This window comes from Polypterus senegalus, chromosome 15 (genome assembly GCF_016835505.1).
Source record: "Polypterus senegalus isolate Bchr_013 chromosome 15, ASM1683550v1, whole genome shotgun sequence".
In the NCBI taxonomy this organism is placed as follows: Eukaryota; Metazoa; Chordata; class Cladistia; order Polypteriformes; family Polypteridae; genus Polypterus; species Polypterus senegalus.
In genome coordinates, this window is record NC_053168.1 from 74,336,384 (window position 1) to 74,361,239 (window position 24,856).

A 24,856-nucleotide genomic window follows, 5' to 3' on the forward strand; every position below is an offset into this window, starting at 1 on the left:
CAGTTATTTGATTTGTATAGTGATAAACAATTCAGAAATACTTAGATAATCTCAAAAAAGCGGCACACCCTAGGAAATTGCATTTCAAAGTAAACAAGTGCTATATGCAGGTAAGCAGAGAGCAATTAAAAAGAACACAATAAAGCAGCACGACACCACCTCCAGTTTGTCTAGTTCAGAACCCGAGTGCTTTTTTAGATACATTTTTCATCCAGATGGAGTACATATAGTACTATATACCTAGAGTATGCTGTTTTTCTGCTATACATTTTCAGCAGCAATATTTTCTAATAATTATTACAGTATATGCAATAAAGGAACATTTAGGGAAGTTAAATTACTCATGATTTCAAAACAGGGAAGTTTTACTGAGGAAACTACCATACAGTACTGGTAATTTTCTAAAGGTTGGTGTCAGATAATTTCCTGATGTAGCAATCATTTGAGACAGTACATTAATAAACTGAAAGCACATGCAACTGTACTTAACCATTCACTATCAATATTATCTAAAAACTTTTCAAAGGCACAACATGTCAGTTGAAGACTTGAGCATTTCCTCCAGGCGAAGTCTGTTCAGATCACAAACATGCTAGAACAATTGCAACAGGTGCTGTGTTACTTAACATAACTGAAGTCACACTGTGGTCTATGCACTTCCTGCAGCACATTCATATATTGGACAATACATGTGTTCAAAACAACTATAAATATGAAAACTAATGTCAAGTTCAATCACTAATAGTAGAAACTGAAGGTCAATTTAAGGTAAATCATTTTCAATGCTGGAAATATACTCTTACTAAAATTAAACTGGAATTTTTTTTTTTTCTCTAGATAGATCTCTTTAAATTCACAGCTCTTTAGCAGTAGGTATCAGCAAGAAAATACAGGCTACTGGTATAATTTGCACAAAATGACTTCCTAATGTGTTTAAATTACCCTATTTGCAAGCAGACATTCAGTTTAAAAATAACTAAAACATAGTCGAGAAGTAACACAAAGGGGCAGGACTTGTGCCTCCCTGATAAGCACAGTTAAATCACCGCAGCACTCGCAGGAGTTAATCCTCCAATGTGAAATGAGAGTCTCCTAAAATAAGATGTTGATGTTATCTCCTTAATTTTGAGCATTACAGGAGAACTATGTTTCATTCATTAATTACACATATCATATACAGGAGTTCACCGTGAGTTTCTTGAAATAGCTTTCTTTATTGTAATACGCCATAATAACTAATGCAGATGTATAATCATGTTGTTACATTGAATATTACGTTACTGTTTTATTCAGTTGCTATCTATGCAGATTGATAATAAAGCATCTTACTGCATACAATGCTTATTCGCACAAAACCTGCCAAGGTATTCAAAAATTAAAATTAACCTTTTTAATTTTAATTAATTAATTGCACAGCTGGCAATGCATTTTTCAGCTTTCCGGTATGCCTTTTAAGTAGCACATCATCAATATTCTCTTTTCACTCCACCTTCAAAACATATTGTGATTATCCTTTTCAACAGTATGTCCCTTCTAATGTTCCTCTTAGAGTCTGTATAAAGCAAGATTTAGGGATTGTCTATCTGCAGAGGTAAAGATAACCAAATAGATTCAGTCTAGCATAAGCATTACTCCATCTCCTGACAAGGCTAGGAACACCACAGTGTTCATACAAAGGTCTACTGATATTACTGAATTCAGTGTTACTCTTGTGTGATTTTCTCTTCAGTGTACCTTGTAAGGAAAAAGTCAAAACTGGAACAAAATGTGCAGGCATATTTTGTCTTTTAAATATATGAGAAACTATTTCTGAACAAATGCAACAGCTTTGTTCAAAAAAAAAAAAAAAAATCAAACTGAATACAGAATATGCCTTCTCTAATTTTCACTGAATAAATGTAAATATAGCTGTACTGCAATTTTACTTTAAAAAGCAACACAGCTCACAAGCTTAAAGAATATTCTGTAGTGGTAATGAAATGCAATTAAACCTCTTTTTTAAAGGTGGTGATCAGCATGAGCTCAAGCGCGTGCAGAAGGAAATCCGAGTCCAGCTCAGGGCGGCGAAGGAGCAGTACAGGAGAAAGCTGGAGCAGAAGTTGCAGAATAGCAGCATGAAGGAAGTGTGGGATGGGATGAAGATTATCACTGGCTGCAGCTCAAAGCAGGGTGCCACCATCGAGACAGACGTGGAGAGAGCAAACCAAATGAACAACTTCTTTAACAGGTTTGACCACCCTAACCCACTCTCAACTTGGAGTACTGCATCCTCCAACCATCCTTCTGCTGATACCAGCATAGCAGAGACATCCCCACCCACAATTACAATTAATAATCTATCCTCTTTAATAAAACTCCTGTGTGCGTCCAGGTGTCCGTGTGTCTTTTGGTGAAGTGTGCATGCGTGAGGCTCGGTGCGACACGCACGACCGGCATCATAGACGCACACACACTGGAAGCTGGGCACACAGTGAATGGCGTAGCCGCGGCCTCGCATGATAAGCAAATAAAGGACAACATTGCTGGGGAGAGTGCTGATTGGGTAGTCGCGGCCGCGCACATAAAATCCATTGCTGGGGAGATGCCACACATAGTGCCCCATGCATGTTTACTAACTATCTACTAAGAACATGCCACCCAAAAAAAAAGGACACATCAAGTAGGACAAAAGACACAGACACTCAAATCGTATATAAGCAACATCTCCTGGAAGAACGGTCAGCTCAACAAGTAAATATCAACAAAAGAAAGGCTGAAAGACAAAGAAAAATACGAGCAAATAGACCGATTGTAAAAAAGAAAATGAGCGTCAGAATATTCCCCGTATTGATTTGGCTCTATCCTCTACTAATTTACCCTTTACCATAAGAAGGCGACAATTTCCAGTTACATTAGCCTTTGCCATAACAATTAATAAAGCTCAAGGGCAAACCTTAGAAAAAGTTGCCATTTACTTGCCAGAACCAGTATTCAGCCACGGTCAGTTATATGTTGCATTATCAAGAGTTAGAAGTTTTACAGATGTTGTTGTCAACGGTTGTAGATGGTCCTGAACAAGAGTGTTTACAAAAAATGTTGTCTATAATGAAATTTTATTGAAAAATTTCCTGAGGTAAAAAAATAAACATTTTCCTAAATATCTTCTTCAGATATTGTGTATTGCAGATTGTTATAAAGTTTTACACTAAGGCAATATTAATTATACTTACTGTATTGTTATATATGTTTCTATTTTATTTTTAATATTATTTTACTTTAGGCTTCTTGCAAAAATATTTTTAACAAAAAAATTAAGACAACAAGCAGAATGAGGTCAAGGTCCCTTGCCATTTAATACAGACTGTTCCTAATAAAGTTTATGCAATACTGTTCTAGCGCCCGTTATTTTAACGGGCTTAATGTCTAGTAATAATAATAATTCATTACATTTATATAGTGCTTTTCTCAGTACTCAAAGTGCTATCCACACAGGGAGGAACTGGGAAGCGAACCCACAATCTTCCACAGTCTCCTTACTGCAAAGCAGCAGCACTACCACTGCGCCACCTGTGAGGGCTTACAGCAGTGCAGGTGAGCAGAGAGCTGAGGAGACTTCGTGCCAGCAAAGCAGCGGGTCTAGATGGTGTATCGCCACAACTGCTGAAGGCCTGTGCGCTGGAACTGGGGAGTCCTCTACAGCGCATCTTCAACCTGAGCCTGGAACAGGGGAGAGCCCCGAGGCTTTGGAAAACATCTTGTGTCACCCCAGTCCCAAAGGTTTCATATCCCAGTGAGCTGAATGGCTACTGGCCTGTTGCCCTGACATCACATCTGATGAAGACCATGGAGCGGCTGCTGCTTCATCACCTGATGCCACAGGTCCACCGCGCCCTCAACCCTCTGCAGTTCGCATACCAGGAGAAGGTGGGAGTGGAGGATGCCATCATCTATATGCTACATCGATCCCTCTCCCACTTGGGCAGAGGCAGTGGTGCTGTAAGAATTATGTTTTTGGACTTCTCTAGCGCCTTCAACACCATCCAACCTCTGCTCCTTAGGGACAAGCTGACAGAGACGGGAGTAGACTCACACCTGGTGGCATGGATCGTGGAGTATCTTACAGACAGACCTCAATATGTGCGTCTTGGGAACTGCAGGTCTGACATTGTGGTCAGCCACACAGGAGCGCCGCAGGGGACTGTACTTACTCTAGTCTTGTTCAGCCTATATACGTCAGACTTCCAATATGACTCGGAGTCCTGCCGCGTGCAAAAGTTCGCTGATGAAACTGCTATTGTGGGCTGCATTAGGAGTGGGCAGGAGGAGGAGTATAGGAAGCTAATCAAAGACTTTGTTAAATGGTGTGTCTCAAACCACTTACACCTACCTGAACACCAGCAAGACCAAGGAACTGGTAGTGGATTTTAGGAGGCCCAGGCCCCTCATGGACCCCGAGATCATCAGAGGTGACTGTGTACAGAGAGTGCAGACCTATAAATACCTGGGAGTGCAGCTGGATGATAAATTGGACTGGACTGCCAATACTGATGCTCTGTGTAAGAAAGGACAGAGCCGACTATACTTCCTTAGAAGGTTGGTGTCCTTCAACATCTGCAATAAGATGCTGCAGATGTTCTACCAGACGGTTGTGGCAAGTGCCCTCTTCTACGCAGTGGTGTGCTGGGGAGGCAGCATAAAGATGGACGACGCCTCACGCCTGGACAAACTTGTTAGGAAGGCAGGCTCTATTGTAGGAGTAAAGTTGGACAGTTTAACATCTGTGGCAGAGCGACGGGCGCTAAGCAAACTCCTATCAATCTTGGAGAATCCACTGCATCCACTGAACAGGATCATCTCCAGACACAGGAGCAGCTTCAGTGACCGACTGCTGTCACTGCCCTGGCTCCACTGACCGACTGAGGAGATCGTTCCTCCCCCACACTATGCGACTCTTCAGTTCCACCCGGGGGATAAACGCTAAAATTATTCAAATTTATTGTCTGTTTTTTACATGCACTTTTATTACTCTTTAATTTAATATTGATTTTTGCATCAGTATGCTTCTGCTGAATTATGTGAATTTCCCTTTGGGATTAATAAAGTATCTATCTATCTATCTATCTATCTATCTATCTGTCTGTCTGTCTGTCTATCTCTCTGCTTTGTAAAGCACATTCTGATTATCCATGCTGTGAATGGTACAAAATATTTTCATCAGTTCAAATAAACTGACCAAATGACTTAAGCAACATTTTATTTTTACTATAACTTCAGACAAATAAAAAAAAACAACTACTTGTGTTTAAAAGGAAGCAGCAAAAATATCATTCAAGTCATGTGCCGCAGTGTTCCAAGTGGAAGTATAATGTCTTACTTGGCATCAGTTGCTGCCTTGTGCTCATTGCTGTTCCAGCTTGCCCTTGACCCTGCACCAGATGAAACAGGTTATGAAAAAGCATGGCTAGATAAAATGTATTAAACTTTTAAAACGATTTTCAGTGTAGCCTGCCTAGGAAGTCACACCTTGCCTGGATCTCAGGGGACTCCTAACAGTCACAGAGTCTACTTTGTCTGTGGTTGTATAATCACTTGGCAGTTCTCTTTTTTCTATTTTGACATACTGTATAAAGTTGTTTCTAACCTCTCATCCTCTTCTTCACATCTCACTTAAGACGTCCCTACTTTTTCACTTGTATTTCAGTTAGCTTCACCATAACTGTATTTGTACTCCATTCTTCTGTAGCAAATTGACTAATCCTGATTCTGGTACATTGTCTTTTAGGCTCTTCTTTCCTGTACTGTTCAGTTTGGTCTTTATTTTCTTACACTTTACCAAAATGTTACAGAAAGCTGTTCTATTTACCATTTACTTTGAAGTTCATCTTCTTTTGCTTATTATAGCACCATGTGTTAATATATTTTATGCAAGGTGCTCTATAATGTAAAGACTGAATGATTCATTGAGTCTCTAAGAAACTGCATGTTAGGTTAACTAGCAAATACAAATGAATCTCGTCTGATCACTTTCTCTGTGAATGTACTAAATGAATGTAGTCTGAATGTACTCTCTGGATGTACTAAATATTTTCCTCTAAGTGTTTTCTTTAGTATTCATTTTAAGTATAGAGTTTTTGAATTGTGATGTTTTGTAACTAATGTAATTTACTTAGTAATACATAGTGACATTTATATTGTTTACATTTTCAGGTGCAAATCATCCGTTGGTCAAAAATCCTTTCTTCAATGCAGAAAGTCCCTCCCATGAGCCTTTGACTTTCCTGTTGACATAGAGGCTGATAATTCAGTAAATTACTATTTAACAACATTGTAGCAAAAATGTATTCCTTTTGAATGTTTTGTGCTAGCCAGTGTATAAAAGACATAGATCAAATAGACAGACAGACAGACAGATAAACATACAGACGCAACATGAGTAACTTGTTTTGTTGCCACTCTCTCACATTTGTCATGTATCAGTCAGGGTTATGAGAATCTCCCTTTTGTATTTTCTGCAAGAAAACAGATGACTAAAAATTTTTCTCTGCCACCGTTACAAAATTCAAGGGGTGAGTAACATATTAAAGAAAAAAAATGATGTGGAATATTCCTTAATTAGGTTTAGCAGTATAATGGCAAATTATCTGAACATCATAATTAGGCCTGGTTAAAAATATTGATTTTCCAATTAATCATTATTTTCATTTTAAACAATTCAATATCGATTCTTAAAGTCTCAAGATCAATCTCATGAATCTCTGTCCTGCTCAACTCTATGCAGATTTTTGCTCATCTTAATTTTTGGTCCAGTAGACACCACTAATGCACCTGTTAAGGCTTTCTGTGGAAAAAGCCCTTTACTATATTTCCTCTTTAACTGAAATCAGACAGCTGAGCATCCAGGGTAGCAGATTCTTACATGGCAATCGCACATTAAAAATAACTCGGCACCTGTGGCAGATGTGCTACAGACAAGCACTCTGCATGCCAATCACACCGGGAGCACCTCGCTGCCTATATTAGTATGTTCAATGCGCTCTTCCATTGTGTGACTGCATCAATTACAAGCTTGTGTGTTGGCAAGTCCAATAAACATTGCTTCTCTTTAAGCACATGGCTAGTTGTACTGCTACAATGGAAAAAGTTTGTAATATGCCTTACCTGGCAAAGCAAGTGAGCAATTGGAATTGTCAGAGCAGAATGCAATATAAAAGTGCTCAAAGCAGGCAACCTGAAGTAGCTCCATAATAGCAGCATTATCAGTCATGATGACCAGTACTTTTTCTTTTATGTTCCATTCATTCAGTGTAGCTGTCAACAAGCATCACCTCTAGATCCTGAGGACTGTTAAGACATATTTTCAAGACTGGTGACTGTAACGGCTACAAGTGATCAACTAAAGAATTATAGAAAGACACAAGCCTTCCCACTATATCTTTATTTCAACTAATTCAAGAATATCTGAAATGTCCAGTAGGGGAATATATTTTGCTAACGGTTTAATTGAAGGCTGTCTACATGGAGATTCATAACACACGAATAGGTTATTGAATAACATACTTATTATTTAAGGAAGCAATATTTGATTATTTTATAATAGTATTTGCAAGATGATATACTGTAGATGTTTTATAAAGTAGATGCCACTGCATTATATTAAAACAAGGAGCAGTAGTTATAGGCAGGGCGGCTACTGTCAAAATCGCAATTAGAGCTGTCAATCATAATGATTAATGACTTTTAAGCCCCGCCCTCTGACGTCACACCGGAAGTGCCGCCCGCTGACGCAAGACCGGAAGTCCCGCCCCGTCGCCTCCTGATGACGTCACGTCGGAATTCCCCGCCCCTCCACGTGACCTCTCTCCGCCCCGTTGGCACCGCCCCCCGGCGTCGGATTGGTGTAAGGCTTCCCGTCCCCTCCCCGACTCCTCCTTGAACCCTCCCCTGGCCCCTGATTGGTTCCATAAACTGTCAAGGGTCCGTTTGACGGAGGCCTGACCGCTGTTTGAACCGGATTGCACCTGCCGGAGAAATAAACTGTCAACGGACCGTGTGATGGATGTCTGCCCCTGTTTGAACCGCTCCCACCCCACACCCACCTGCCTGCCCAGGAAACTGTCAAGGGCAGTTTGATGGATGTCTACCCCCTCCTTGAACTCCCCATCGCCCCCCTCTCCCGAAAGACAAGCCCGGGCAAGTGACAGCCTTTACCTCGACAAGCTCGGGCATGCCCGGGCCTGTCCTGACAGCTCAGACATGCCCGGGGATGCCTCGCCCCGCCCTTTCTCCGGCACAAGCCCAGACAGGCCCTGGGGTCTGTCCTGACCGCTCAGACCAGCCTAAAGTCGCCCCAGCACCGACCGAGGATGATGGACGGCCTCCCCACACTGCCCGGTCCCCCAGAATTCCCAGTCCCCCATACTTACCGCCAGTTCTGAAAGGCCATATAAAAAGCTAAGCATTTTGTTCTATCTACGATTTTAAGACATGAAAAGGTATCTCATCTTGGCTTCAAAAACCTGCATTTTCCAGCTCACACACACAGATAACAAACTGTCAGATCAAAGACACGGTCTGAGTCAGGCCGCATTTAACCATAGTGCCCCACACTTCCCGGTCCCCACACCTCCCAGTCCCCACATTTCCCTGCTGAAAGCCTAAAAGCTAAGCATTTTGTTCTATCTACGATTTTAAGATGAGCACACCATTAAAACATCTCATCTTTGCTTCAAACTAAGTCAAGCTGCTTTTTTTTCCATCTCGCACACAGATAACAAATTGTGAGATCAAAGACACGGTCTGAGTCAGTCAGCGTGATCGCACCCTGTTTCTGGGCCCCCCGGGGCTCCCCACCACTTCCCAGCCACTTCTGAAAGTGCTGTATAAAAAAGCAAAGCATTTTCTTCGGTTCTATCTATGATTTTAATATGAACACGCCATTAAAATATCTATCTCATCTTTGCTTTATCACTTACAGGTCCATCCTTTTCCATCTCACAGAAATTCCTCAACCAACATTGAGTCAGGTTCCCAGTGACAGACTCCCAGCAATGGAGCCGGTTTCTCAAAAGAAATCAAGCAGCCCGCTTTTAGCAGACCCCCTTGCAATCAGGCCTGTGTGCTCTGTCTCTCTCTCTCTCTCTCTCTGAGCGCAGACACGGGCTCGAGACCGCAGACCCTCTGCCCATGACGGATGGATCTTTTAAAGTTAAGGGATTTTTAAAGATTAGCTTGTAAAGCTTGAGATAACTGCTAGTTCAGCCCTTTAAAAATCACACCTAGTTAAATAATATGCCGCAGTTCCCTTTTTAATCACGTTTGAGACGTCTAAAAATCTAGCCTGGGCTGATTGGTGGCTGATATCAAAAATGTTCTCTTATATACAGAGCTTAACCTTAGGACCCTCTCCATTGAGAATATTCAGGAGTGGCTTTAAAGCGCAGGCCGGTGGTGCAGTAACTCTGACATAATAAAAGTATTCTGAACTAATCTCAGAAGGGACCCGCTTGTGAAATGCCTACTCTTTTGAAACGGCCTCTCTCTGTACGGAGCCGCCTGTTTTTAAAAGGTTGAGATAACAAAACATTTTTGCTTTATAAACTCTCATTTGGACAGCCGGTTAGAGACAGACTCCAGGAAATTACTGTAACGGTGTTTTCATTCATTCATTTCGCTAAATGTAATTATTTTAATACAGGATAGTAACCCAAAATCCGGGTGATTTTAGACGTGTGAGTAATATAATGAAGTTATTTTTAAAAGTAACCCCACACCGCACAAGAGAGACAGATTCCACGTGTGTTTTAGGATTTGCTGCGGTCAGTGATGAATTTTATTTTTTTTTTGCTCAGCTCATTTCTATCACCTAGGAGCCTTTTGACAAAGAAACCTCTCTAAATACACTTGTGCATTTAAACGGAGGTTTATAAGGAAGCAGGTTTTCTACCTTATCCCAGTTTTGTACATGCATGTAAAAGCACTTACTGTTACACTAGCACAAAATTTTGATATTTTCTGTCTACTCAAAAAAACTGAAATTATTTCTATTAACACAGATGATAATTAGAAATCATTTTACTATTTTTAATTAAAAGTTAAAACAGAAAAGCCCAATTATGATTTTTGTTTTGTCATGGGAGGGCCCTAGGGTGACACTTTTCCCCTTTATACTCTTACTTATGTAGACCTTAAAACATATTCTTACCAAAATAGTTCATCACTTCCCAATTCCTGTAACTTCAGGTAATTAGACAGAGCTCCATGACAGGCAAGAGAAGATTATAGGTCAAATACACAGTGTCATAAAATAAAATAAAGTGTGAACACCGCGCAGACCCTCTGCCCATGACGGATGGATCTTTTAAAGTTAAGGGATTTTTAAAGATTAGCTTGTAAAGCTTGAGATAACTACTAGTTCAGCCCTTTAAAAATCACACCTAGTTAAATAATATACCGTAGTTCCCTTTTAAATCACTTTTGAGACGTCTAAAAAATCTAGCCTGGGCTGTATAATTTGTAATTATAATACTTAATATAATTTGTATAACAATCGATCTAAAACAAGCCCTTTTCTCTTCAAACTCACCCCACATTTTAAATACAGGTATCTTCAGCTGACCCTAAGGAAACATCTTGTGGAAGCAAGCGGCCCGCATGGCTCAGGGAGGGGCTGATGGTTCCAGCAGGGGCCGAATTCACACTTCCGCTAAATCAGGTTTCTCAGTGACAGACTCTGCAGTAAAAAACAGTTTTAGCAATGAAGCTGATTTCCCAGAGAGAAAGACCAAGCGGCAGACCCTGTCAGCTTTTAGCCGACCCCCCTGCTCTCTCTCTCTCTACACACAGAAAGTAAAGTCAGGCTCTGCAAGCACCTCAATCGGGGGAAGGACTCTGTGAGTTCGCATGCAAACAACTGAGGCCGCCCGTTTCGAGCACCCACCCCACTGGGTGACCCTCGGAGAGATCACCGGCTGCTAGTCTCAGGAATTTGTTAGGATTATGTCATGTACAAACCTAAACTTTGAATTATCACCTTTAAAGACATGGAGCAGTCTCGTGCTACAAACGCCTTGTGTCTCTTTTTAACACTTCTGCCTGTAAAAGCTCTCTATTCCTTCTGTGGCCTCGGGTTTAATAGGGGCTTGCACCCAGGCTAATGAACAAGGTCCTGTACATGTCGAGATGCCGGCCCATGCCTGCCGTCCCTTACACTATATAACATGTTTGGGTATTCATTTTGTATGTATAATATAATGAAGATATTTTTAAAAGTAACCCCACACCGCACAAGAGAGACAGATTCCACGTGTGTTTTAGGATTTGCTGCGATCAGTGATTTTAGTGTTTTGCTGAGCTCATTTCTATCACCTAGGAGCCTTTGGACAAAGGAAAACTCTGTAAATACACTTGTGAGTTTAAACGGAGATTTATAAGAATGCACAGGAGGCCGTAGTGAGGGTGCTGGTTTAACTAGAGGCAGGGGATGTAAGTAGCCCTTTTTTGCCCCTCCGAAGTTCATCGAACTAAAATCATGTTTTTAAAATCAGCAGCTTTAGCTCATGCTAGTGACCTCGTAAATGGGAGCCAACCGCTCAGCACGCGTGTACAGCTCACAAACTAGCAGAGCTAATTACTCTTTCTTCTTAAACTAATGATCAGATATTCGGGTAATTCTTAATGAAACACTAAAGTGCTAGTGAACAAAATACATGTTCAGTAGCCAAGTAAAAGGACCGGTTGCTTTAACATGAAAATAAAGCATCTTTAGAAAATAAAGCATCTAAAAGCATCTTTGTAAAGTCCGATTTTAAAACGTTATAAGAAAAAGCCTTGTTTCCAAAGAGTTCTTTGGAACCATCAGTGCCTTTCTGATCACATCCACCCCAAACATAGCATAGAACTTAATTTCTGTACTCCTTTTAAATGAGAATAGCCAGTATAAAGTCCCTAAAGGAACGGAGACATCTGATATCTTTTACCCTATATGTTTTCTTGCCGCCCAAGTCATTCAGATTCTGCTTACAACACAAATGTACGATTATTTTTCTCAAATGGCCTGTTCTTTGGCCTGCTAATCATGAAAAAATCATATTTTATTCTCCTGACACTTTATTTGCATATTTTATTATACCTACTTGTATCGACATTTATCTATCTCTATATTTATTTTTCTGTATCAGAAGGTAGTTTAAGTCAATTTGTTTTGGGTTCAATAGATGTATTTTTCATATTTTGATTCTTGTTTTCTTTTTTTCACATCTTGAGTCCCCTTTTTGTTACTTGCCCCTAGCGTGGTCAGCCCAGAGTTTGAGAACCACTGTTGTAGGGTTTTATTGGTAAAACACTCTGCGGCATTTCAAGCTAAGTTAGATTCCCTTGTTTATTCAGCCGTCCATCGGTGTTCCATTTTCGTTATAAATTGTATTTAGTCTCTCTTTATTTACTAAGCATTTTATATGATGATTAGAAAACAGTTATCTTGTTCAGGCTTTACTTTAAATCAGCATTTTCATCAACAGGTTATAAACACTTTGGTACTCAGGGGTCTTTGTATAATACAGCGTTTTAGAAATTCTGTGAATGCTTGGTAATAGCCTTCCATTTTACAGCAGTTATGAGACCCTGAAAATAAGAACGGTTATAGGAGGTTATAGGGGCCTATACACTGCAGGGCTGAGGATTAGGCTTTGGACACGTTAGGCCAATCAGGATGGAAAATGTTTTTAGTGAATAGTTACATTATATCTATTATAGGCGTTAGCACAAGGATTAAAATTTTACTAAAACTATGAGGATTTATTCTTTCTTTTAGGTAGTCCAGGTGACATAGGACGGGTTATGGAAAACTGCTTTTCCCTCTGTTTGTGAAAAAGCATCCTTGGTTTTAGTAGCATTCAGGGTCAAGGGACGTAAGTTTGAACTGGATTCCAAGAGTCAACAAGTGTCTGCAATCTTCTTGAATACGAGTCACAGGACCTGGGTTTGCGCAGGGATCATAGTCAGGGGCAGAGTTACGCTAGACATTATTATTCCAAAATGAAACATTGACTCGCCCCTATCACAAAGATAAGACAGTACAAACTAAAATGTACAAATACTAAGTGACAGAGGAGATTAAAAACATCTTAAGACCGGATCACCCCAAGCTCACACTACAACAGAACCTACGTGTTCTGCGGTATATTATCAGCTAAATGGTCATCTATGTAGGCAGTTCCACGGGATGGCAAAGAGTTGGGGAAAACATTATTGAACATCTGCTAGTATGAGGCTGATTAACATGAGCCGGTTATTGTTAGAATCTTATCTGGCACTAAAAGTCAGGCTTGTGTTCCTCCTGATTCAGGAAGAACATTAAATATTGGAGTTTAGAATATGAACTAGACTGATAAGGACATGTGTGCCAAAATGAATAAATAAAGTAAATAACCACATGAAAAAGTGGAGTGATTACAATTTGAAAAACTGCCGTGATGTATCAAAACATTTGAAATAAATAATAAGCTTTTTGACATGCAGTCCGGAATAGTCTGAATGTGTCTTAAAGAGTTCATTTTTAAATAAAACTTAAAAGGCAAATTAAAAATATTAAATCTGAATAAAACACAGAAGTATCATTTAATGATATCAATTAGGGTTAAGTATTATCAAGCACGGGATCTATTTATCAGGTTTATTTAATTTAGTTATAAACAAAATGATTGTTGGCATTTTGCTTTGAAATGAACAATAGTCTGATAGAGCTTTAAGAATTAGAATGTAAGACAAACCTCTACACTCTATAACAAAATGTTGCTGTTCCAATAGGAATATCTCGGATGTCTGTTTTATTTTAACCTTTTGACAAGAAGCCCTGGTCTTGGAAATATACCACCTATGTTGAAAATGAACAGTGCCGACATGCTAACTAAATAGATATAATCTAAGATATTTTAGAATATGACCCTAGGCGCTAACCCCCATGATTCTGACCAACTAAAGGGTCTTCACTTCATTGTCCAACTTCCTGCGGGTGCTATGGATCTTGTAATGGAGACTGCAAAAGATTCTCTAATCTTTACTCTGTAATGGTCCATATGATGGAGATCTAGCGCCTGGGTCCGAGGGTTAACGGTCATAGGACATGATGTTCAAAATTCAACTCGGGTTTTCAAATGAGATAGGACGAGTGCGGCGTGTGTTCTGTATTCACTATTCACAACGACCATAACCCGAGACCTTAGGTTTTTATGCGAAGTACCTTTCACTGACCGAATAAGAGACATCCATCAAAAGACTCTTGACAGTTTCCTGAACCAATCAGACCGGTGGGCGGAGTCGCTTTTCAAAGAGTATAAAAAACGTTTTCAACGACCCACTATCCTCGACGGTGAAAGAAATTAGGGTTTAAAATCAACTGGTCCTTTATTGGTCATTTTCAAAAACAATCTAAAAATTCAGAGAGGTTTTACCAACCACTTCAAAACATTACAACTAAACAGCGTGATTAAAAGCCGACAAAAAACATGTGATCTCACGAAACATTCAGTTCAGACACTTCATCTGATTTTCCAGTTCGTATACCCTAAGGTCCATCAAACCTATCAGGTCCAGAAAATGGCATTTAGAGAAAGCCTCGGCAATTTCACGTATTTTTGAATAAGAGTCGACGTCCGTGTGATAAAAGGCTTGGACGATCGACTCCTGAATAGAATGTTCATTTTTCTGGTCAACAGCATTTTGTAAAAAGCTGGTGAAATGGCAGAAAGATGTGGAAACCGCCAGAGTCTTGATGACCGACTCCTGAGCCACGGTTTGTGGAAAACAGATAGTCGCTGCTGAACCAATCAGTCTCAAACAGACCCGTAGGCTGTGTCTGGCAGGGTCGGTCTGTACAACATCCCTGCCGGTACTTTTAGGTGCCGATCCGTTATTCTATCCGCAGAGCCGCCATCCAACACTTGCCCAGCTTCAGTGCCTTCGAAATGTTTCACCCAGGGTCCGTCAGTTTGTTCAAGGGCCATGCCCGCATAATCCCATCCTTGGGTGATAGGTTCCAATCGGCCGGAGCCTCTGTAGGGTCGTCCACGGCCTCTTCTTGTTGCACGGCCTGAATGGCTCTCTCCTCAGACCCTGCTAGGAACCCCGGAACATCATGAGCAGGTACAAAAATGTCAGGTACTGCGCGGTTCTCCAGGAAACTATCCGACCAATATAGATCACCAGGGGCAGATACCTGAGGCTCAGGCCCCTAGATCTGGGCAGTTGAAGGCATAAGATGGTCCGGCCGAGAAGGCTGGTCTGCAGGCTAGCTGTTAGGCGCAGAGTACTCGGAGTCGGGCACGATAGCCTCAGGTCAAAACAGGCCGTTGTAGGAGGCCGTCTGGTCCGTAGACCGTCGTGGCTGATCAGGAACATAGCCGAAGAGAGGCTGATTGTTAACCGTTCAAAACACGTCGTTGAAAACGTTTTTTTATACTCTTTGAAAAGCGACTCCCGCCCCACCGGCCTGATTGGTTCAGGAAACTGTCAAGAGTCTTTTGATGGATGTCTCTTATTCGGGTCAGTGAAAGGTACTTCGCATAAAAACCTAAGGTCTCGGGTTATGGTCGTTGTGAATAGTGAATACAGAACACACGCCGCACTCGTCCTATCTCATTTGAAAACCCGAGTTGAATTTTGAACATCATGTCCTATGACCGGTTAACCCTCGGACCCAGGCGCTAGATCTCCATCATATGGACCATTACAGAGTAAAGATTAGAGAATCTTTTGCAGTCTCCATTACAAGATCCATAGCACCCAGGAAGTTGGACAATGAAGTGAAGACCCTTTAGTTGGTCAGAATCATGGGGTTAGCCTAGGGTCATATTCTAAAATATCTTAGATTATATCTATTTAGTAAGCATGTCGGCACTGTTCATTTTCAACATAGGTGGTATATTTCCAAGACCAGGGCTTCTTGTCAAAAGGTTAAAATAAAACAGACATCCGAGATATTCCTATTGGAACAGCAACATTTTGTTATAGAGTGTAGAGGTTTGTCTTACATTCTAATTCTTAAAGCTCTATCAGACTATTGTTCATTTCAAAGCAAAATGCCAACAATCATTTTGTTTATAACTAAATTAAATAAACCTGATAAATAGATCCCGTGCTTGATAATACTTAACCCTAATTGATATCATTAAATGATACTTCTGTGTTTTATTCAGATTTAATATTTTTAATTTGCCTTTTAAGTTTTATTTAAAAATGAACTCTTTAAGACACATTCAGACTATTCCGACTGCATGTCAAAAAGCTTATTATTTATTTCAAATGTTTTGATACATCACGGCAGTTTTTCAAATTGTAATCACTCCACTTTTTCATGTGGTTATTTACTTTATTTATTCATTTTGGCACACATGTCCTTATCAGTCTAGTTCATATTCTAAACTCCAATATTTAATGTTCTTCCTGAATCAGGAGGAACACAAGCCTGACTTTTAGTGCCAGGATAAGATTCTAACAATAACCGCTCATGTTAATCAGCCTCATACTAGCAGATGTTCAATAATGTTTTCCCCAACTCTTTGCCATCCCGTGGAACTGCCTACATAGATGACCATTTAGCTGATAATATACCGCAGAACACGTAGGTTCTGTTGTAGATGTGAGCTTGGGGTGATCCGGTCTTAAGATGTTTTTAATCTCCTCTGTCACTTAGTATTTGTACATTTTAGTTTGTACTGTCTTATCTTTGTGATAGGGGCGAGTCAATGTTTCATTTTGGAATAATAATGTCTAGCGTAACTCTGCCCCTGACTATGATCCCTGCGCAAACCCAGGTCCTGTGACTCGTATTCAAGAAGATTGCAGACACTTGTTGACTCTTGGAATCCAGTTCAAACTTACGTCCCTTGACCCTGAATGCTACTAAAACCAAGGATGCTTTTTCACAAACAGAGGGAAAAGCAGTTTTCCATAACCCGTCCTATGTCACCTGGACTACCTAAAAGAAAGAATAAATCCTCATAGTTTTAGTAAAATTTTAATCCTTGTGCTAACGCCTATAATAGATATAATGTAACTATTCACTAAAAACATTTTCCATCCTGATTGGCCTAACGTGTCCAAAGCCTAATCCTCAGCCCTGCAGTGTATAGGCCCCTATAACCTCCTATAACCGTTCTTATTTTCAGGGTCTCATAACTGCTGTAAAATGGAAGGCTATTACCAAGCATTCACAGAATTTCTAAAACGCTGTATTATACAAAGACCCCTGAGTACCAAAGTGTTTATAACCTGTTGATGAAAATGCTGATTTAAAGTAAAGCCTGAACAAGATAACTGTTTTCTAATCATCATATAAAATGCTTAGTAAATAAAGAGAGACTAAATACAATTTATAACAAAATGGAACACCGATGGACGGCTGAATAAACAAGGGAATCTAACTTAGCTTGAAATGCCGCAGAGTGTTTTACCAATAAAACCCTACAACAGTGGTTCTCAAACTCTGGGCTGACCACGCTAGGGGGAAGTAACAAAAAGGGGACTCAAGATGTGAAAAAAGAAAACAAGAATCAAAATATGAAAAATACATCTATTGAACCCAAAACAAATTGACTTAAACTACCTTCTGATACAGAAAAATAAATATAGAGATAGATAAATGTCGATACAAGTAGGTATAATAAAATATGCAAATAAAGTGTCAGGAGAATAAAATATGATTTTTTCATGATTAGCAGGCCAAAGAACAGGCCATTTGAGAAAAATAATCGTACATTTGTGTTGTAAGCAGAATCTGAATGACTTGGGCGGCAAGAAAACATATAGGGTAAAAGATATCAGATGTCTCCGTTCCTTTAGGGACTTTATACTGGCTATTCTCATTTAAAAGGAGTACAGAAATTAAGTTCTGTGCTATGTTTGGGGTGGATGTGATCAGAAAGGCACTGATGGTTCCAAAGAACTCTTTGGGAAACAAGGCTTTTTCTTATAAGGTTTTAAAATCGGACTTTACAAAGATGCTTTTAGATGCTTTATTTTCTAAAGATGCTTTATTTTCATGTTAAAGCAACCGGTCCTTTTACTTGGCTACTGAACATGTATTTTGTTCACTAGCACTTTAGTGTTTCATTAAGAATTACCCGAATATCTGATCATTAGTTTAAGAAGAAAGAGTAATTAGCTCTGCTATTTTGTGAGCTATACAAGCGTGCTGAGCGGTTGGCTCCCATTTACGAGGTCACTAGCATGAGCTAAAGCTGCTGATTTTAAAAACATGATTTTAGTTCGATGAACTTCGGAGGGGCAAAAAAGGGCTACTTACATCCCCTGCCTCTAGTTAAACCAGCACCCTCACTACGGCCTCCTGTGCATTCTTATAAATCTCCGTTTAAACTCACAAGTGTATTTACAGAGTCTTCCTTTGTCCAAAGGCTCCTAGGTGATAGAAATGAGCTCAGCAAAACACTAAAATCACTGATCGCAGCAAATCCTAAAACACACGTGGAATCTGTCTCTCTTGTGCGGTGTGGGGTTACTTTTAAAAATATCTTCATTATATTATATATACAAAATGAATACCCAAACATGTTATATAGTGTAAGGGACGGCAGGCATGGGCCGGCATCTCGACATGTACAGGACCTTGTTCATTAGCCTGGGTGCAAGCCCCTATTAAACCCGAGGCCACAGAAGGAATAGAGAGCTTTTACAGGCAGAAGTGTTAAAAAGAGACACAAGGCGTTTGTAGCACGAGACTGCTCCATGTCTTTAAAGGTGATAAATCAAAGTTTAGGTTTGTACATGACATAATCCTAACAAATTCCTGAGACTAGCAGCCGGTGATCTCTCCGAGGGTCACCCAGTGGGGGTGGGTGCTCGAAACGGGCGGCCTCAGTTGTTTGCATGCGAACTCACAGAGTCCTTCCCCCGATTGAGGTGCTTGCAGAGCCTGACTTTACTTTCTGTGGGTAAAGAGAGAGAGCAGGGGGGTCGGCTAAAAGCTGACAGGGTCTGCCGCTTGGTCTTTCTCTCTGGGAAATCAGCTTCATTGCTAAAACTGTTTTTTACTGCAGAGTCTGTCACTGAGAAACCTGATTTAGCGGAAGTGTGAATTCGGCCCCTGCTGGAACCATCAGCCCCTCCCTGAGCCATGCGGGCCGCTTGCTTCCACAAGATGTTTCCTTAGGGTCAGCTGAAGATACCTGTATTTAAAATGTGGGGTGAGTTTGAAGAGAAAAGGGTTTGTTTTAGATCGATTGTTATACAAATTATATTAAGTATTATAATTACAAATTATACAGCCCAGGCTAGATTTTTTAGACGTCTCAAAAGTGATCTAAAAGGGAACTACGGTATATTATTTAACTAGGTGTGATTTTTAAAGGGCTGAACTAGTAGTTATCTCAAGCTTTACAAGCTAATCTTTAAAAATCCCTTAACTTTAAAAGATCCATCCGTCATGGGCAGAGGGTCTGCGGTGTTCACACTTTATTTTATTTTATGACACTGTGTATTTGACCTATAATCTTCTCTTGCCTGTCATGGAGCTCTGTCTAATTACCTGAAGTTACAGGAATTGGGAAGTGATGAACTATTTTGGTAAGAATATGTTTTAAGGTCTACATAAGTAAGAGTATAAAGGGGAAAAGTGTCACCCTAGGGCCCTCCCATGACAAAACAAAAATCATAATTGGGCTTTTCTGTTTTAACTTTTAATTAAAAATAGTAAAATGATTTCTAATTATCATCTGTGTTAATAGAAATAATTTCAGTTTTTTTGAGTAGACAGAAAATATCAAAATTTTGTGCTAGTGTAACAGTAAGTGCTTTTACATGCATGTACAAAACTGGGATAAGGTAGAAAACCTGCTTCCTTATAAACCTCCGTTTAAATGCACAAGTGTATTTAGAGAGGTTTCTTTTGTCAAAAGGCTCCTAGGTGATAGAAATGAGCTGAGCAAAAAAAAAATAAAATTCATCACTGACCGCAGCAAATCCTAAAACACACGTGGAATCTGTCTCTCTTGTGCGGTGTGGGGTTACTTTTAAAAATAACTTCATTATATTACTCACACGTCTAAAATCACCCGGATTTTGGGTTACTATCCTGTATTAAAATAATTACATTTAGCGAAATGAATGAATGAAAACACCGTTACAGTAAGTTCCTGGAGTCTGTCTCTAACCGGCTGTCCAAATGAGAGTTTATAAAGCAAAAATGTTTTGTTATCTCAACCTTTTAAAAACAGGCGGCTCCGTACAGAGAGAGGCCGTTTGAAAGAGTAGGCATTTCACAAGCGGCTCCCTTCTGCAAGTAGTTCAGAATACTTTTATTAGGTCAGAGTTACTGCACCACCGGCCTGCGCTTTAAAGCCACTCCTGAATATTCTCAATGGAGAGGGTCCGTAAGGTTAAGCTCTGTATATAAGAGAACATTTTTGATATCAGCCACCAATCAGCCCAGGCTAGATTTTTTAGACGTCTCAAACGTGATTAAAAAGGGAACTGCGGCATATTATTTAACTAGGTGTGATTTTTAAAGGGCTGAACTAGCAGTTATCTCAAGCTTTACAAGCTAATCTTTAAAAATCCCTTAACTTTAAAAGATCCATCCGTCATGGGCAGAGGGTCTGCGGTCTCGAGCCCGTGTCTGCGCTCAGAGAGAGAGAGAGAGAGAGACAGAGCACACAGGCCTGATTGCAAGGGGGGTCTGCTAAAAGCGGGGCTGCTTGATTTCTTTTGAGAAACCGGCTCCATTGCTGGGAGTCTGTCACTGGGAACCTGACTCAATGTTGGTTGAGGAATTTCTGTGAGATGGAAAAGGATGGACCTGTAAGTGATAAAGCAAAGATGAGATAGATATTTTAATGGCGTGTTCATATTAAAATCATAGATAGAACCGAAGAAAATGCTTTGCTTTTTTATACAGCACTTTCAGAAGTGGCTGGGAAGTGGTGGGGAGCCCCGGGGGGCCCAGAAACAGGGTGCGATCACGCTGACTGACTCAGACCGTGTCTTTGATCTCACAATTTGTTATCTGTGTGCGAGATGGAAAAAAAAAAGCAGCTTGACTTAGTTTGAAGCAAAGATGAGATGTTTTAATGGTGTGCTCATCTTAAAATCGTAGATAGAACAAAATGCTTAGCTTTTAGGCTTTCAGCAGGGAAATGTGGGGACTGGGAGGTGTGGGGGACCGGGAAGCGGGGGGGGCCTATGGTTAAATGCGGCCTGACTCAGACCGTGCCTTTGATCTGACAGTTTGTTATCTGTGTGTGTGAGCTGGAAAAATGCAGGTTTTTGAAGCCAAGATGAGATATTTTCATGTCTTAAAATCGTAGATAGAACAAAATGCTTAGCTTTTTATATGGCCTTTCAGAACTGGCCGGTAAGTATGGGGGACTGGGAATTCTGGGGGACCGGGCAGTGTGGGAGGCCGCCCATCATCCTCGGTCGGTGCTGGGGCGACTTTAGGCTGGTCTGAGCGGTCAGGACAGACCCCAGGGCCTGTCTGGGCTTGTGCCGGAGAAAGGGCGGGGGCCGAGGCATCCCCGGGCATGTCTGAGCTGGTCAGGACAGGCCCGGGCATGCCCGAGCTTGTCGAGGTAAAGGCTGTCACTTGCCCGGGCTTGTCTTTCGGGAGAGGGGGGCGGTGGGGAGTTCAAGGAGGGGTAGACATCCATCAAACTGCCCTTGACAGTTTCCTGCAGGCAGGCAGGTTCAAACAGGGGCAGACATCCATCAAACTGCCCTTGACAGTTTCCTGGGCAGGCAGGTGGGTGTGGGGTGGGAGCGGTTCAAACAGGGGCAGACATCCATCACACGGTCCGTTGACAGTTTATTTCTCCCGCAGGTGCAATCCGGTTCAAACAGCGGTCAGGCCTCCGTCAAACGGACCCTTGACAGTTTATGGAACCAATCAGGGGCCAGGGGAGGGTTCAAGGAGGAGTCGGGGAGGGGACGGGAAGCCTTACACCAATCCGACGCCGGGGGGCGGCGCCAACGGGGCGGAGAGAGGTCACGTGGAGGGGCGGGGAATTCCGACGTGACGTCATCAGGAGGCGACGGGGCGGGACTTCCGGTCTTGCATCAGCGGGCGGCACTTCCGTGTGACGTCAGAGGGCGGGCTTAAAAGTCATTAATCATTATGATTGACAGCTCTAATTGCGATTTTGACAGTAGCCCCCTGCTATAACTACTTTATGTGATTTGCCTTTGATTCTTTCTCATGTTGTGAAAAAAAAAAAAAAACAATTTAAAAATTGATAGCAAAAATTATATAACAGTTACCAATAGTCTTTTGCCTAGGAAAATGCATTCAACAAAAATAAAACAAAATTTTTAAATACACTTAATCTAATTGAGGAACACAAAAAATAAGACTAGGTGGTGGTCTGCATGAAACATGAGATGTGAAATGGAAGAAAAAAAGATTAGGCAAAACTCAAAAAACACATGGTTAGCAAGTGGGTCCTAGTATATACATAGTACTGTTAGCTTATTCTTACTCCTCATAATGTGATATAAAATACATACAAATTTAATCTGGAATGCATTGTCAAGTGCTCTTATAGACAAACTTCAAACAAGGGGGTTTAGGCCTGGTAGTAAAATACATGCAATATTGCAGAGAACTAAGGTGTCCACTTTCAGGTCAGATTGCCACGTGTCGCTATGCTCTGGTTCACAAAGCATAAATAGAGAAGAGCCGGTACAGTGCAACAGCCCACTACAAGCCCAGAGTGACTGCATGCCTTGGTCAGTTTTAAACACTTGCACAACTCATTAAATAAAGGGGTGCCCTAGAGACAGAACATAGAGAAGGTGGACACTATACATAGTTCACCATATCATTTCTTTTCACCTATTCTTATCTGTGCAGTGCTTAAAACATTGAGGTCATTACATGGGGCACGTAAATGTGCAACCTGTAAATGTCAATGCTGTATGTTATATGTTAGAGGAAACCACAACTCAGTGTATATTGCTTTTGATCTATACTCTCCAAAACCTTGCAATGGTGCAAGATCAAAGCATTACATTCAAATTTGACTGAAGCTACCACTTTTACAGGATCTGCTATAGGGTGAAATTATATTTATACCCATATTTCGGTTTATTACTACTAATTGCATGTTTGAATTAAAAAAAGTATGGTTTTCTCTAAAATTGTGATTTGCAATGTCCATCAACAAAACCCAAGTCACTAGGAAAGGCAACAATTGATCTTGCCTTTCCTAGTGAATGTTATACTCATGTGCAAATGTATGCAGTTGTACAGTATGTAACATGTTAAATAGAAGCACCAATATTTTGCGTCAGGTTTGGGGTGCAGAGAACATGAAATATTGTATACAGAAAAGCATTCAGCTACTTACACAGTATTTCTGTTAATATCCAATTGACCCTTGGCACTGTATGCTGTAATTAAGGCCCGTTGTCTTAAGAAATATCAACAGTTTTCAATAAAAATACTTAAAATACATTCAAACAATGACTGATAAAATTTTCATTTCAACATCTATTAATTTTAGGGGTTTTTAATGTGGGGTGCATGACTTCTGTCCTGCTCTTACTATTTTTAAGTGTCCTGTTACATCTAAGCTCCATATAGCAACAATTACCATTAACTGAAGAGAGGGATGCCATATTTTATTGATAATAGGATTGCAAAAGAACTCAAAGTTTGGGTTCCAATATCCTAAAATTTTCCCCTTAAACAAAAAACTAAACATGTTTTTTTAATTGTTCTACGGCATTTTTGGAGAATCCAAGTTGTACCAGCTGCAGAAAGGTTAAGACCCAATGATCAATTTTCTATTACAACTGTTATAGTATTAATCTGATTTTTCTATTACAGAATAATAGGTAGTGACAGCCTGATATTTTGACATAATGTATAAAAGAAAAAAAAAAAAAACAATCCAGACCTTTACCTTTGACTGTAACAGGCACAATGAACAGTGGGACCTCTTTTCCAGCAACTTCTCCATCCAGGGAGAAGTTTTTCATGTGAACCACACGTTTGCCTGAAAGTTATTATTCAAAAAACAAATACATTAGTTTCCTGAACACAAATAATGAAATATGACTTATTAACTCATGTGCAAATAATTTTAATTTAAATGTAGTCCTGTTGTAATGGGCCAAAAATTTTTTTTCAAGCCATGAACTGTATCTGCTTGTGCACATACTTAAATTAAAATATTAGTTACGTACACAGAAATTAATTACACCTCTCAACTATACCATTACATCTTACAGCCTATGCTCACATATTAAAAATAAAAGAAAGTTTAGGATTAACTTTTTCAACCAAAACACTGACAGAAAAACATTTCAATTATTACATTTATATTGATCTTGTTAACTTCCAGGAATATAAAAAGGAAGTGCAACTCTAGCTTCGGTCCTCTATATTGGGCACTTTGGCAGGAATAACAATATAAGCATTTCTTGTAAGCACGTAATAGTCACTTACAGTGGCTGGAGGAAACCTCTGAAGAACCCTAAACATAAAACGGCTTAACCTGTGATTTTTCCATGGGTTTCTTGCTTTTGCAGGCTACTTCAATCACCCTCAACTAGGAAATCCATTCCCGTGCTCCCTCTCGGACATTTTTCATTCCCGGAAACTGCTGTAATTCCTGGGAAACCGGGAACGGCCAAGCTCGCATATATAGCGTGTAAAGGTGTAAAAATCGATCAAGAAATAACAGAGTTATAGTTGAAAATAATTTAGTGACACGTTTTTTTATCCCCACGGTGTAATGTTGTGCAGATTAATTTAGTCAACCAGCAGCAATTGACAGTCTCCCGCTCCGACTAAGACTGAGTACAGTGGACTGGGAGGAGTCTGCACTCGGTAGCTCACGAATGCTGCGACAGGGCAGACTTCATTGAC

General features: G+C 40.3%; 1 protein-coding gene across 2 annotated transcripts in view; it reads right to left on the reverse strand.

The window, feature by feature from the left end:
* Nucleotides 1-24,856, reverse strand: part of krit1 (KRIT1 ankyrin repeat containing) — an 87,320-nt gene that overhangs the window by 32,954 nt on the left and 29,510 nt on the right. The window contains exons 2-3 of one of the 2 annotated variants that reach the window (XM_039737179.1): nucleotides 23,889-23,981; nucleotides 5,354-5,405 (exon numbers count right to left, since the gene is read on the reverse strand). In XM_039737179.1, coding sequence (XP_039593113.1) covers nucleotides 5,354-5,405; nucleotides 23,889-23,945 — 109 coding nt within the window. In that variant the 5' untranslated portion in view covers nucleotides 23,946-23,981. The remainder of the gene's footprint in view (nucleotides 1-5,353; nucleotides 5,406-23,888; nucleotides 23,982-24,856) is intronic. The other variant, XM_039737178.1, reaches the window with a different exon arrangement.